A 15476-nucleotide genomic window follows, 5' to 3' on the forward strand; every position below is an offset into this window, starting at 1 on the left:
ACCAAGCTTGGACAACGCTGAGCTATGGAAGTGTGTCAAAACACAAAACACCATGTAGCATCAAGCAAATTGCAATTTTGACAGAATCAATGGTTTCATATGAATCCACGACGGTGGTGGTTCCCATCTATGTTTATGACGTCGGTAATATCGATCAAATCCCTCACGGGCCGGCAATAAAACAAGGACGGAAACAACTGTTCTCTCATTCTTATTTTTGGAAAATAAAAATAAAAACTTTGGAATACAAAATTTATGGATAGATACTTTGTTAAGAATCTTCGAACTCGATAATCTTAACGACTGAGGAGTCGCCAATCTTCTCAAAGATGACTGCGCGATCATAAGGCTTCAGGATTCCCACAGATCTACCGTAGCCCAGAGCAAGCTTCAACCCTGACTCTTCCTTTGACATGCTCGCGTCGCCCTGCATCAGAAAGCGGTATTACTTACAGCTAAGGTGAATCACTCATGAGCATGAGAACACACATTTCCCACATTATAATAGAAATACTCGTGTGAGCAAGATTAAATTTCATAGTTTACTACGGATAACTGTAATAAAATGTGCCTGATTATTTTGCAGACACTAGATTGCTTACCTTACTAGAAGGGGCCAAAATAGGATAAACACCTCTTACTGCCAGACACTGCCTGGCCTGAACAAGAAACAATGGCACATTAAAGATATTTCAAAACAATTATCAAGTTCCCCAAATCATATAGATTCTGGAAGAATATGCACATTCTAGGAAGAGAATTAAGTACCTGTGTTATGCCGAAAGAACTCAATTCCACTGAACCCATTCCCTCCTGTGGGAAGACAACAGCCAAAACAGGCATTGGAGGTCTATACTTTGCTATTAACCTGTCAGTTCAGGACATCAATATCGGTTTGTCATTTGAAACAGCGTAAGACTGCTGCCATGATGTGGCATTGAAATCTTACACTTGTGAATCCTGAAAGAAAAGATTAAAGTACCTTGAAGCTCTTCCGGACGAAGTAAACACAACAATTACAGCAGCTTTGACTTTGATTGCAGCACGAACCTTGATGGCATCAAAACAGATCAATAAGAAACCAATGGATGAGAAATTTACAACTGTATGATAACAGACAGCTAAAGGTTGTCTCACAGCTGATGATGCGACAGATTCTTCATGAGACATTGGTTCACCAACATATTGTACGATTCTTTTAAATTGATGAGAATGGTTATATACACTTTCAGCCTGCAAAGAGAGTGGAGCAGATTTTACCATATCAGTTCTTAGAAACAAACTGCAAATCATGGTTAGAGCAACGAAATCACTCTCGATAACGTACTTCTGCGCAGATTTGGCCAACTGTCCTGATTGTTTCAACGGGATAGAGGCCTCGAAGAGTCTCAGCACCTAACGATATACCATCAGTCCCTGCACTTTGAAGGGTTGACATATTGTCAAAGTCAACAATAGAACAAAAGTATTGATATTGTGAACCAAAATAACAAACCATCCAGAACAGCATTTGCTACATCAGTTGCCTCTGCACGAGTTGGACGCAAATTGTCAACCATACTGTCCACTACTCTAGTAATTATAGCTGGTTTTCCAGCCATATTGCATTTTTGAATTGCAGTTTTCTGAAACACAAATACCTGGACATTGCAGTTTGTAAACTTAGTGGATCTCCGAAAGGAAAACATCAGAAAATGGATTGCAGTTATTGCTGCAGATCTGACATGACATGATATACATATTGTATTTTGCAACTCAAAACAAGAAGAGTGAACATCTTGAGGACAATTTCATAATACAATTTGTTAAAGCCAGCTCCAAAACTTGCATCAGACCATAGTTCTTGTAATATTAGTCCCTGATATAGATGGAGAGACAAGGGTGTATAGAAGGGAAAAAAGAAGATAAGAGTGATTCTTAGCCTCTTAAGGAAATAAGGACGTCCTTACAAAACATTCAATGGAGATGCCACAAGAGTTCAAACTAATCCTAAGTCTTGAACAGAACTGACCAATCTTATTAGTACTCGTATTGTCTTTAGTTGATCGCATCCTCAATTCTGAACTTGCAGAATATGCAAGAGACTAAAGAAGATATGTCAAACTCCTTGCCAATTGACAATTGTAAAAAACAACATTATGCATAGTACCTTTTTTATTGAATATTAATGATTAACATGCTTCACTAGTCATAATCATATTCGAATCACAACATGAAACAAAAAATTGATATATCAGAATAATTAGTTGTAGGAAGCAATATTACCTTTTCCGGGGGAAGGTCTATCCCTAAGTTTCCTCTAGAAAGAATGATACCATCTGCTTCCTGGAGAATTTCATCAAAGTGATCCAAACCCTAGAATCACATAAAAACCATATGCAGGACAGATTTTAGAGATGTGAGAGAGAGAGAGAGATGCAACGGTGAATATAGTGCTCTACCTCAAAATTTTCAATTTTGGCATATATCTGAGTGGTGAGAAGATTATGTGACTTCAGAAATTCTCTAAGCTGCACAAAACGAATAAAACAGATGCTAAGAAGAACAAGGGGATCTAGAACTCCAAGGAGCAGCAGTTCATTAGCATATCTATCAAAACTCATGTAAGATCAGATTAATGCAACAACTTCAAATGTCCCAAACTCCACCTACCTTCTAGTACCATTAGTAGCAATCGTTTGACCTATTCTACCTACAACAGCTCATGCCAGATCTGATGAGCATGGAACTAAAATCAAAATAATTCAAAAATACTAATTCCCATGTTCGGGAAAGAAAATATTAAGTTCATCATACTATATCATATTTGTGCTGACATATATAGGTCTACATAAATTCCATAGCTATAACCAAAACATTCATGACAAACTATGTCAAACAGCAATCATGAAATTAAATAAAAAATAAAAAAGATCTTTCACATAACAAGTAGTTCCTACATGGGCTATTCAGTTTTCAAGTGTAAGTATTCAGGAACATCTAGTTTAGATTAGGCAAGTCCATTTAGTATTCTAGAGCTCGGCTTGTATGCTTAAAGACAAAAAAGAGGAAGAAAGAAGTTGAAAGAGTAACCACATTACCATGTTATATCAGGTTTCGGTCTGTCTTATGATAATCTTGCCCTGTTTTAGAAGATAGGAGAGGCAACGGGTACAAATGGATCTAAGAGTTCTAGACTACTCAAATTTTCATATTTCATCTGAACAAAAAATTAATTTATTTCCTCAGAAAAAAAATAGGTGCACAAAATTGCTTAGTTTTCTAAGAGATATTTATGCTGTATATTCTAATGAAAACAATTAATAACTTCATGACGTTCGTAGTTACTATTATTTTAAGCAATCTCAAGCAAATATTCTACAAAACATTGAGGACAATTTACATATCAGATACATGGAGTATTTCAATGGTAGAATATCCAGCCAGTCTATCTTGGAAAAGAAAGACCGATAGATTTTCTACATATCATACTTCAGGAAATTGAGTAGAAAATAGAAAGAAAGAAGTAAAACTAAGGGAGAGAATCTAGAGAGAAATAAATACAGATAACAAATAGGAATACTTGTCCTTACAACAACTGAGATCTTAGTTCTGCAGTATGCCGTTTTTGTAGCACTTGGTAGATACCAACTTAAATTGGTGTGACTCTTCGCTAGACTAGTCTGTGTAGGCATGCTCCAGTGCGTTTGTGATGTCCACCAGCCACTTGTGTTGGCATCTATTGTAAAGCATTTTTTGCACATCTTGTCTAGCCAAATCATAACAAATCTAGATACCACATGCCTTGTCATTGTTAGGACCGTTAAAGCTAAAGTTTATCAAGTCGTCCAACAACTATAAATGAACTTCCAAATTATACATAAACAAGGTCTTTCCAACTAAAAGCTTACTTTCAAAATAAAAAATTCCTAAAATTAGATACCTTTGTCCTCCACCTTCAAAATTATTCTGAGCCATAACCAGTTAGTCCTTCAAAGTTCAGTTCAAGTCCAAATTTTATAAATACAGCAGTCTAATCAATTGTTGGATATCAGAAATGTGAAAGCTCTTGTCTCAACTCTCTAAACTGAATCACAAAGTGCTTTATATTTTATAATCAAGATTAGATAAATTTAAAGAAATAATTTTTGCAGGGACCATCAGCTTTTTAGTATGTAAAGAATATATTTCGATATCAGCACATCTCAACTTACCAGGTACAATCAGATTGAACGTACACTGCATGCTGATAACATCGTTTATGTTGGACAAGAAGATTCAATTTTAATTTAAGATACATGGACAAGAGAAATTAAAAAGCAAAAGCATTTGATATCCAAGATCTACTGTTGAATAGAAAGATGTTGCTTACAGAGTTAAAGAAAGGCTATTTAATTAGGGATGGGCACCCAAAGTGTTGTGTGACCACATGTGCTTCTTAATAAGGAAACAAATACTTTTTTTCGCAAAGTATAAGTGGCGAAGGCGGGATTCGAGCCTAAGACATTGCGATATACTATCAAGGTCTTTACTAGCTATGTTGGCTGACACCTTCAAGGAAATAAATACTTGGTTTGTTTATGTTCAAAGGAACCTATATCACCAAATTGGAGTGGGAATCCAAAATAGTGGTAGAAAGCTAAAAATAATAACCTAAGACTGTCCTAGAAAAACTATAAGTGACTTTATGGACCTTAGATTGTATAGTAACGTTGCCCCAAACAGAGCTTACTGATGGAAAAGATCCATGTACCTGATCACACGTGAATGGGATTGAAGGCTTGTTGATGGATCAAGACAAATTAGCATATATAATTAACATATTTTAATGATGATTAATCAAAAACATGGTTTGTAATTACATATGGGCATATAAAAGGGTATAAAAGCAAGAAAGGAGTAAATGAACTCACCTCGCACACATCCTCTGCATGACGGGTGTAAGACAAGGAAATGAGATCAACATTATTTTGCAAACCCCAAGTTGAGATAACCTAATATAGTAACAATCATAAGTTTGCTTTACATGAAACAACTTCATAAAGCAAAAAAAATTACATGAAAAAAATACTACTTGTTATTGCATGGAGAGTGTAAATTAGCAATCAGAACCAGCTTGGATCATACTTCAAAAGGAATAGTGGAATTAACTTAAGAAATATCACGAGTTCCTGTTATAGAGGATAAGTTAAATTTTGATCCAATTTTGACAAAATGACACTAGCAGACTAGAAGAATGTTTTGAACCACCAGCACTTATATAACCAAGCTGAGTTCAAAGACGTTAATCCAACATGTAAAAGTTTTGGATCCTAAGCTGGTCAGAATTTGCACATCATTCCTTATCTGGGTCACATGGGCTACAAACGAATTTCATATAGGAACTAATATAAATGGATGCTAATGTTAAAATTAAATTTAGGTATCTTAATTGATATCATATACATGCATCCATTAATAACATTCTCAGGAAGATTTAACAACTGGAATAAGTAACAACCTCTATTATCAAGTAGCTACATGCAACATGCCAAATAATGAAACAATCTACAACCAAGAACTGGAAGTTATTTTTAATTTTCTCACATGAGAAGGAATTAGCCAAACATATAGCAATTCCAGGGAATAAGATATAGATTCCCGCTGACAATTCATGGCTCAAAGGTATCTAAAAAACAAATGTACCTAGAACCAAGACACTGTTGGGAAAGCATATTAAACAGAGCAACTAAGTACTTGCTATCAAGTAATCCTTACTTGTTTATCACTACTAGTCAGAGTTGGCAAACTGATTGCAACTTGCGATACATGCATAGTGAAAATGGATCCAGAAAGTCTAGCACTGTTCTTCACAAGGCAATTTATGTCTTTACCTGCAGTATCCAGAACCTGTGAAAAAGAAGTTCATGCTTTAAAGTATTTGGAAATAAATTTGTAAAACAAGAAAAAGAACAAGGAGTTCAAAAATTCAAAAGTTTAGAAGGATGACCTCAAGCCATACAGATGTTGTCTCACTTCCTGTGAAAAGATACTGGCCAATAAAAATAGTGTCACCCTTTTTAACTGCCTGCAGTTCCATGTAGAACAAAAATACATTATTGAAAAACAAAAGGAGGCACTAACCACTAAATATATTCAACAAAAGTTTTCTATCAGAAAATAAATACAAAAGGATTCATAGACACACCAATTTACTGCTACATTTTTTTTAAGGAATAGACAAACTGGCTCAGATTACTTTAGAAATAAGGTAATTATTCTCTGTAATGGAAAAACAACTTTAAGTCTAGAAAATATAGGAGAGATTAAAATAATTATTAACATTTTTAACATTATCAATTCCATCTGATTCATCAAATAACATAACAGGATCATCTTGTTGTCGGAGAGTTTAAGCTTATAATTATTTGACGAGATGTTAATACATTGATAGCTGTATATACTATTCAAATCACTTGTCTGATCAGCAAAGTCATGCACCACAGGCATGTTAATAACAATCGAATTAAAGCATTTTATGATAAGTCTCCTTCAAAATGAAGTGATACTGTCATGCTATAGGGGAGCAAAAAGTTGTCCATGGCCAGGTGATGTACTGAAGTAGAATGATGGAACACCATATTTTGGCAAGCTGCTTTCACCTTTTATCTTTATAAACTACAGATGTGAAGATTTACTTAAGTTGATTTCTAAAGATGAGCTACATCAGCCCTAGTGGACCTAAAAGACTAAAGAACATTAAAAACAGAAGCAGTTGGATTTTTATGTAGAAAGCAAGAAATGAACCAGCTGTAAGAAGCACAGGACTCATATAAGAATGGTGCTCTTCTGGAGTGCTTGCTTGTCATGTATCATTAGCTGAAAAATGAACTTGCTTGATCTAGTTTTTCATGTTTAGCTTATATAAGGTTGTTGTTATGCTGTACAAAATATAGTAAACTATAAGTACTTTAGGGTCAACTTATTTTTCATCTGTGCTTAGGCCCATAATAGTGCTTATGGCTTTGTTGTTGTTGCTTCTTGGGCCCATACTAACTTTACATAACAAAATTGCAGTTAGGTCAGTCGACTTTAAAATGATAAATAAGGGCAGCAAGGATTGTGTATTGTGGCATGAGGTATGCCAATATCTGTTTAGCATGGCATGAATGTCCTCCATATTTATTGGTACACCCCTATGTCAGTCGCCACAGGCCAGAAATTGACCTAGCCACATGCAGGCAAGTTCTTTAGTTTGGTGTGAAACATGCTGTAACCTCTCTGGCACTGCATGTTTTGACCCATATCTACACAAGCTGATTGTTATACAATCCTTGTACAGTAGACAATATAATATAAATTTCAAACAACTGGATTAATTATACAAAAAAAGTCGGGCACAATCACATTCTAATCAAACAGTGTTTACCTACCTGTCTGTAGATTCAGTTTGAGAGATTAATGCTAGGATATGTTAGGTAAGCCCAATACCTAAAACTCATAGTTTAATTGTTTGTTTAAATAGATTCAGTAGTTTGAAACACTTTTGTTTATTCACTAAGAAAAAACTGTAAGTTTGTAGTGTTGTCATTTATCACTAATGAATTGGAGCACAAGAACGAATAAGGGGAAGCATTGACTTTAATTGCCATCATCAATCAGCATTTCTCGTTTTCTTCCCAGTTTTTGATGCATTCAGAATCATCTGGTTTTTTTCAACTTCTCAATACCAATTTATTCTACTTAACTATCTTTGAAGTTTGAAGTACTGTTATTTTCTTTCAAAAAAATTGTCTATGTTGCTATGTCATATATTATATATAGTTGATAGATATTGATTCCAACAACAGGAGAATTGGCTTGAGCAAGGAGAGATCAAAAATTGAGCAAAGGGCAATGTGTAAACTTCGAGAAAGCATAACTGGATAACAGTCTGAATGGTAAAAAAATTCTAGTTGGATAGAACAATATAGCATCAGAATCACAATTAAAAAGAAAATACAATTGACAAATAAATGCTCCAAAATCATTTAAAAGGATTGGCCTTTAAAGATAACTAAAAAGCAAGGATTTTAATTTCGAATAATGCCGCTGGTAGCGGGCGGTACGTGGACTACCCGCTATCGGGCGGTACCATCGATTGGGGTTGTTTTCACCCCGTTACCACCTTAAATCGGTTGATGACGATCGATTTCGACCGTTGTCGCCCGCTACCGGGTGGTATTAGCTGAGGTAGAGCCGAGGGAGAAGAAAAGGAAGAACCTGGAGATCCGGTGCCAGTCTCCCTCGACGATCCCGATCCGTCGCCGTCCTCCCTCGCTGGACACCGCAGATGAGGTGTCGCCTCCTCCTCGTCTGAGGCGACAAGGCCTTGGCATCGTCGGCGACTTATCCTCATCCACGCAAGGAGAAAAAGCCTCGGCGACGTCGCAGGGAGAAGAAACGGAGCGTTGTCGAGGCGATGTTTCTTCTTCCCACGTAGGTAGAAGAAACGAGGCAACGAGGTGGCGACATCACCTCGTCGCCCTTTTTTGCGCGGGAAGAAGGAAACCTCGGTTTCTTCTCCCCATGCAGGTAGAAAAAGGAGGCGACGTCGCTTATATATATATACCGAGCGGTACACCATGGTGTACCGCTTGGTACTATGTATTGTACCATACCGAGTTACTCTCAAAACTCTGGTACGATACGAAATTACGATCCTTGCTAAAAAGTGATTTAATATATTTTATTCCTATAGACTAATCAACAATGCTTAGCTTCTCTCAATTGACATTCAAATTAGACTAAAATTAATTAAGTGGCACAAATTTTCATCTAGATAAAGTTTCATTGTCTGCAAATACATAAATATGTCAACAAGAAAATAACGAGTGTGTCATACAAACACAGAAGGATCACAATATGTACCTGCATCCAATATAAGAATAAAGACCATAAACTTAGAGATCCATAGAATCAATTATATGATACTCACCTTGGCAAGATCAGTGAAATTTATGGGCAATATCTCAGCTGATGGAACTCTAGAAAGATCTGGAGTTATAATGACATGATTACCAGCCGTTAACTCAATTGGTTCTCCAGGTGTGTTGTGAACCTGAAGTTCTGGACCCACAGTATCCAGCATAACCTGAGGCGATAACTCATAATATGTTCAATAAGCTACATATCTTTTGACCTAAAATATAGTTCAGCACCACAAATGATTAAGAATGAAACACAAGCTCCTCAATAATGGCAAAAACAATTAGACAATTCGACACAGGAGAAAAAAATGAAATAAAAAAAATCAGCATTTTTTAAGATGTGGGAAATTAAGCTTATGAAATTATCAGATTAACTATGAAGTGAAGATCTGCAGCCAGAATAATATGCATGTAGTCCAGGTCAAAACATTTGAGCAAAATGCAATCTTTCAAAATTTGCCCCAGAGCTCAGATTAGTGGCAGAACACAGCTGTATCTGTGGAAGTTACAGAATAACAGGCCAGCAGAAGTGTTTAATGATTATGAGTAACTATTAGCTCCATACCTAAATGCACCACATATATGCATGAAATAAATGAAACTTTTTTTTTTTTGTCTCCTGCCCATTGTGCAGTTTGCATCTATAGCAGTCCTATGTTCCTGATGGTACTCTAGCTAACACAACTAATTGGCGGAGCACAATGCCAAGCAAATTTGCATCTTACAATTGCATGGATCAATGATCAAGATTTGCAAACAAAAAAAATATATAATTAAGAACATTTCATCAAGAGCGAGTCATAATATCTTGGTAGCATTAAGTTCAAGCATCACTTTTGTTGAACTATATATCCATGCATGTGCATAACTGAAATCCATACTTTTCCAGTTCACTAATCATATGTTTGATGCAGCTCAAATGCTAAATTCATCTTTCAGTTCCAAATAGCATTATCTAGATGAATACACAGGAATCTCAAGTTTTATTTACTCAAGTCTGACTTCATCAGCTCCTAGAGAAATAAATTCCCAGGCATATTACCAAAAGAAGCATATGATTCTAAAACACATGCTCTTAAGACAAAAGATTATGGATTTTGTTAGAGGTATCTGCAAGATTTGTCACATAAAAGTTAAAGAACTATTTGTTAATTCCAAAAGCAATAATCCCAAGGGTGGCGCTTGTGATGAGATATTATTGTTCAGGTAGGTAAAATTACTAAAGCTCTCTGCAAATGTGCCACTAATGCATTCTTATCTAAATAAGTTTTGTTGCATTGAATATATGATCATCACAAAAATTGTTTTAACAGATTTAACAATCTTGTCAAAGATGTAAAAAGATATTGTAAGATATCTACTTACAGCACATGGCTTTTTGACATTACTCACAGCCTTCTTCAAGTTATCAAGAGTCTCCTGATGGTATTCGGCAGTTAACCAAGAAAAATCAAAGCGTGCAACTTGAGGGACAAAAAAAAACACTGTTTCAGAAACTTTAATAGGACATACATAACAAACTCTTTCCAAGATATATAAGAATACATAAAACAAACCTGACATTCCTGCCGTGAGGCATGCCTCAATTGTTTCAACAGACCGTGAACTTGACCCAAGTGTCCCAACAATTTTAGTCAACGATGGGAAAAATTTCTGTAATTTCACAAATAATTAGTATACTTGTAGGCTTGTAGCTATCTAGTAAGCAAACTGCATTAAAATTATTCAACATTCAAATTGATGGTTGAAAGTTGAAACTACAATTTCTACATATATATCATGCCATCTATAGATATTTCCAGTGTAAAAAGCTCTTAGACTCAGCAATATAAAACATATGGGACTATAATTCGTGTTTGTCCAACATAAGAATAATCCTCGAAATCTCCACTCATAGTGTTTGTTTCCTCTCCTTTTGATGCAAAGATTCTTGTACAGACCATACAGATGGATCCAGAAAACCTCAAGTTTTCAGCAAAGGTCATTAAGGGTGCAACATCAAAGGGGCAGCATCTATAATGCGGTCAGAAGGCTATTTAAGAATCATTTATTGATGTTGTCGAAGATTATTCTAGAATAGATACAGTTACTCTTCGGTAAGGTCAGATTTCCTTGTATGGCATGTTTGTGTAAGGCTTACACATTCAGTAACAGAGAACTGAGAACACATTCTTTAAAAATATGCATGTACCATGCAATAACAGAGTCAATATTTGGAGAAGAGCAAATGTAACAGTAGGCATTAGTTTTCATGTGGGAGTCTGACGTTCAATGATGCAAGGGATGAACACATATCTTTGACATCTGAAACACAAAGAGATGACAAACATCGTTCATGAAGGAACAAAGAGATGACAAATATCTTTGATATCTTTCATGGAGGAAGAGCTGATCAAAGAATGTCCATCATATCTTACTGGAAAATATGGAGACTATGATAACAAAGAAGATTGGAACTTCCAACTGATATCTAGCAGATTGGGAATTTTCCAAACATACAAATACTTTGCAGATCAAAGTCAGGTGATAAAGCATAAGGTATACATATCTGCTTTCAGTTTGTGATAGTGCATACCCATGAAGCACCAAACCCGTATGATCATTTGATCGTTCTAAACTCAACACCTTTGTCTTCCAAAAGAATCATTAAATTATGGCCCAGATACCTCAATGATCTTGCAACAGATTCGATATGATACCAGCAAACCCTTCAAAACAGTTTATATTGGCATTAGATGTTATAGTGAGTTTGCATGAATGTTTGGCGTCAAAGCACTAGGCAAATTGAACATATTGGATGTGATTCCCTGTTGAGCTGTTTTAAATTATCTCGAATTAATAACCATGCAACACTCTATCACATATTTGGACAAAAAAAGCATCTATGATTTAATTCTTCTACCAGCTGCAATTGTTTATTTTTCTTTCCTTCTTATTTTAGTTCTTTGATCACAAAATATTTTCTAAGCAGTGGAAGCCCTTGAAACTCATACGATTCATGGTATACAATGTGCTTTCATTTCTAGGAGACCCATTACGGAGACTTCCTTTCTTGCTTATTATTAAATATTCTATTTTCTTGAGAACAAAGTTATATTTTCTTGGAAAGAAAGGAAGCGTTGGTAATAAACCAGAAAAAGGGGATCATTTGGAGCAGGGTCAATGGTCAACGGGGATGGAATACCGTCTACCAAATCGATACACCCTTAATATAGAAATTGACCGAATTATTGGTCTCCCTCAGCTTCTATTAATTGAACGGTTTCATCTTTCTTTTCCATACAGTTTCCGCACAAACAAAATAGGATAAAAGCATGGAATAACAGAGAGATACGTAGAGCAAGAGTCAAGATCAAAAGAACACGTCAAGAAAATCGCTAGATTACACAAGATTTTAGTCAAGCAAATAAAAGGCAACCATAAACCTATCATAAACTGATGAACGCACAACAAGAACACGAATCAAATTCAATAAGAGAACTGGGTAGAGATCATCTCACGGTCTTGGAGGGTGCAAGCACCGAAGCGAGCCGCACGTGCTCCTCAAGCAGCATCTGCCCGCCGTGCATTGCCGTTCCTTAGGGTTCGGATCGCCCAAAGCTTGCGTCTTTGATGAGAAGACCTGGTGGGGTTTGAATCGGATTCCGCGAGAGGAACGAGATCTTGAAATGCACAAAAGGAGGAGTTTTGTTAGTAGGGTTTTCGTCCGCGTCAAAAGCCGCAGCATATATATATAGTTTCCCGCGAGTGGTGTCGACCGTGGGGCCCAATTGGCGAGTCGTGTTAATTGAGATTACTTTTAAGGTGAGATTGGGAGGACAGAAGGGACGGTGCGCCTAAAAGTTCTCATCGATCGGACGGTCATGAAAGCCCCGATGCGACCCCTTTGGTTGTTTTGCGGATCTTGAGGAGAGTTCGGTACGCGTGGTCACGCCTACCCTTGTTTGAAATAACGGCCGTTATAATCGTTGTGATGATCAATATAACGCTATCTCATTGAATAACGCTTGTTAATTGATTCCAACACCATTCCTAATAATAATGTGTGCTTGACGTGCATAAGTAACACCACATGGTTTGATTCGGAATTGAAATCAATTAATTACTTCTATAATAAATGATATATTAATCATGTCATAATAATAATAATAATAATAATAATTCAATTCAATTCGGAATTTAATTGAAGTGTTTTTTTTCTTGTGTTAGATTAAAGTAAAAAATATATTTTACTCTTAGTAAAGGATATAATAATAATAATAGTTATATTTTTTTATTAAGATTTATAAAAAGTCATATGTTTAGTTGAATTCAAAATATATAAATATTTATTTATAAATTTTAATAAAGTCTTTATAGGTCTTCTTTTATTTTTTTCTCATACCACTAATATTAATTATTTCATCTTTTCTAACTATCATATTCAAATATCTCCTAAACATATGCACATATCATCTTATATAATTTTTTTTATTTTATCCTCTATTGAAGCAATACATAGTTATTTATGAATACAAATATTTTTTTTATCTTTCCTAATAACTATATATATCCATCACAACTTTCTCATATTCACAACATAAGCTTGTTATATATATTTTTTCTCAACTCTCAAAAATCCATAAAGCATTATTGGTATCATAATTATCTTAAATTTTAATCTCAAATGTATTTCACGATCACATAAGACTTTTAACACCCCTCACTATTTTAACAATCTTGTTTTTATTCTATAAATAATATTTTCATCAATCTCTTTATCTTTTTGAATAATTAACCCAAGATATCTAAAGTTTTTATTTAAAAAGGATTTTTGGTCGATCTATTTTAATTATATTCTCTTGTCTATTTTTATAATCATTAAAATTATATTTTAGATATTTAGTTTTAGTTCTACTTAATCTAAAATCTTTAATTTTTAAGACTTACCTCCATAACTAAGTTTATAATTAATTTCACTTGGGCTTTCATTAACTAAACTATACTATGGAGGTCTACCATATAAGTGATAATAAGCTCATCCATTATCTATAAATTTTTAAGGACTTAATCCAGATCCTTAGTATAATCTTATATTAACAAGAAACTTACTAGACACATCTTCCTTGGTATAACATCACTATTAATATAATGAATGTCGATATTGTCTAATCCAGTTTAATTCAATATAGATCCATAAATTTGAAACGAACTCAGGGGCATGCTCCATAGTTAATTTATACGAAGACCAAAAATCAGGTATAATTCATGACATGATTCCTTCAACGCTTAAGTTAGTGGTTGATGAGTGTGAAGTAATTTTAGTGAACAAAAATTGATTATCATGCCAAAATATTCTTTAAGTAATTTTATTAGATTATATAATATTATTTAGTTGAATAAAAAAATATATTATAGATTTAATTAAATTTTGATTATGATTATCAACCATAAAGAAAATGGTATGAATATTTAAGATATTATTTTATGAGAGAAACTTTCCTAAATATTTATCATATATCATCCGCACTTGCTTATAAATAGAGATAACTTCTCAATGATGATAATGTATTATAATTTACAATAATCTTATGAAAGATAAGAAGAAAGAATTTGCTTATATTTTATAAATCAAATAGAGATATTTTGAATGACATCTGAAGGTACATACATATCTAATCTTCCATCTATTGATATTTATCTCATTTTTTTATATTAAATTTTTTTATATACAAAAATAAAATTATAATTTTTATATTTATAAATTTAACAAAAGAATGTTGCACGATATGGAATGTTACCTATCCCGTGACTTTGTCCGGTCGTTGATGAGCTCCTATCATTTTATTGTTGATTGAGCTGCGTTTCAAGATATTGTTGGAGAGAATTCAGTACAGAGTCTTGCTTGAGAGAAGAGTCCGCCCTCGTCTCCCCCATGGCTCCTCTGCAGCACTCCATCCTCCTCCTCCTCCTTCTCCTCTCTTCGCGGCTCACGGCAGCGAGAGGCCGTAAGTCTCGTCTTCGCTGAGGGGGTTACGGTGGCGGCACGCTCGCGATACTGTCGAGCTACATGGAGGCGTGGGCGGAGGTGGAGATGCCGGTGCGGGGAGGGAGCGGCCAGTTACGCATGGCCCGAGGCGACCCGCTCGTACAGCGGCACCACCGGCGATGCCATCTCGAGTGGAACGTGTACGTGAATGAATGTGTAGTATTAATTGCACTGCATCTCTACTTACGTACGTACGCGTGCGACGATAACAATACTATCGTGATATATGTCTTCTACCCGCTCCACCCACCTTGTCACAAGGGAGCCAGAACAGGTGGGTCCCATACTTGGAGCCACACCCTGATCCCATCACAAGGCGGGTAGGCATTTGCGATGGCAACCTAAATCTGTAGAAAGCGTTCTCTACTCCTTCAAAAATTACCAATCTGTGTACCTCGGTTGTTAGTGGAACTGTTTGTGGCCTCTGGAAAATTTTGTGTGGGCTCATAACTTGGCCCAATAACAGAGAGCAGTATAGCGAGGGGTAACGCTTAAAACGGGTATGAATATGAAATATTACC

At 35.4% G+C, this 15476-nt stretch overlaps 1 protein-coding gene across 2 annotated transcripts; it reads right to left on the minus strand.

Annotated features, from left to right (window-relative positions):
- Positions 1–55: 55 nt before the first annotated feature.
- Positions 56–12618, minus strand: LOC103997454 (pyruvate kinase 1, cytosolic). Of its 2 annotated transcripts, none has more exons than XM_009418674.3 (16): positions 12428–12618; positions 10484–10580; positions 10293–10390; positions 8936–9091; positions 5969–6046; positions 5737–5868; positions 4893–4973; positions 2442–2510; positions 2266–2355; positions 1496–1640; positions 1328–1416; positions 1138–1233; positions 983–1050; positions 769–868; positions 603–659; positions 56–427 (listed from the first exon to the last, which is right to left on the minus strand). In XM_009418674.3, the coding sequence occupies exons 1-16, from the start codon at positions 12494–12496 to the stop codon at positions 272–274; spliced, it is 1581 nt and encodes a 526-aa protein (XP_009416949.2). In that variant the 5' UTR covers positions 12497–12618; the 3' UTR covers positions 56–271. The 2 variants fall into 2 exon arrangements, with proteins under 2 accessions (XP_009416949.2, XP_064981006.1); XM_065124934.1 differs by lacking the exon at positions 12428–12618 and adding an exon at positions 11503–11640.
- Positions 12619–15476: the final 2858 nt, after the last annotated feature.

Source organism: Musa acuminata, chromosome BXJ2-9 (genome assembly GCF_036884655.1).
Source record: "Musa acuminata AAA Group cultivar baxijiao chromosome BXJ2-9, Cavendish_Baxijiao_AAA, whole genome shotgun sequence".
Taxonomy (NCBI): domain Eukaryota; kingdom Viridiplantae; phylum Streptophyta; class Magnoliopsida; order Zingiberales; family Musaceae; genus Musa; species Musa acuminata.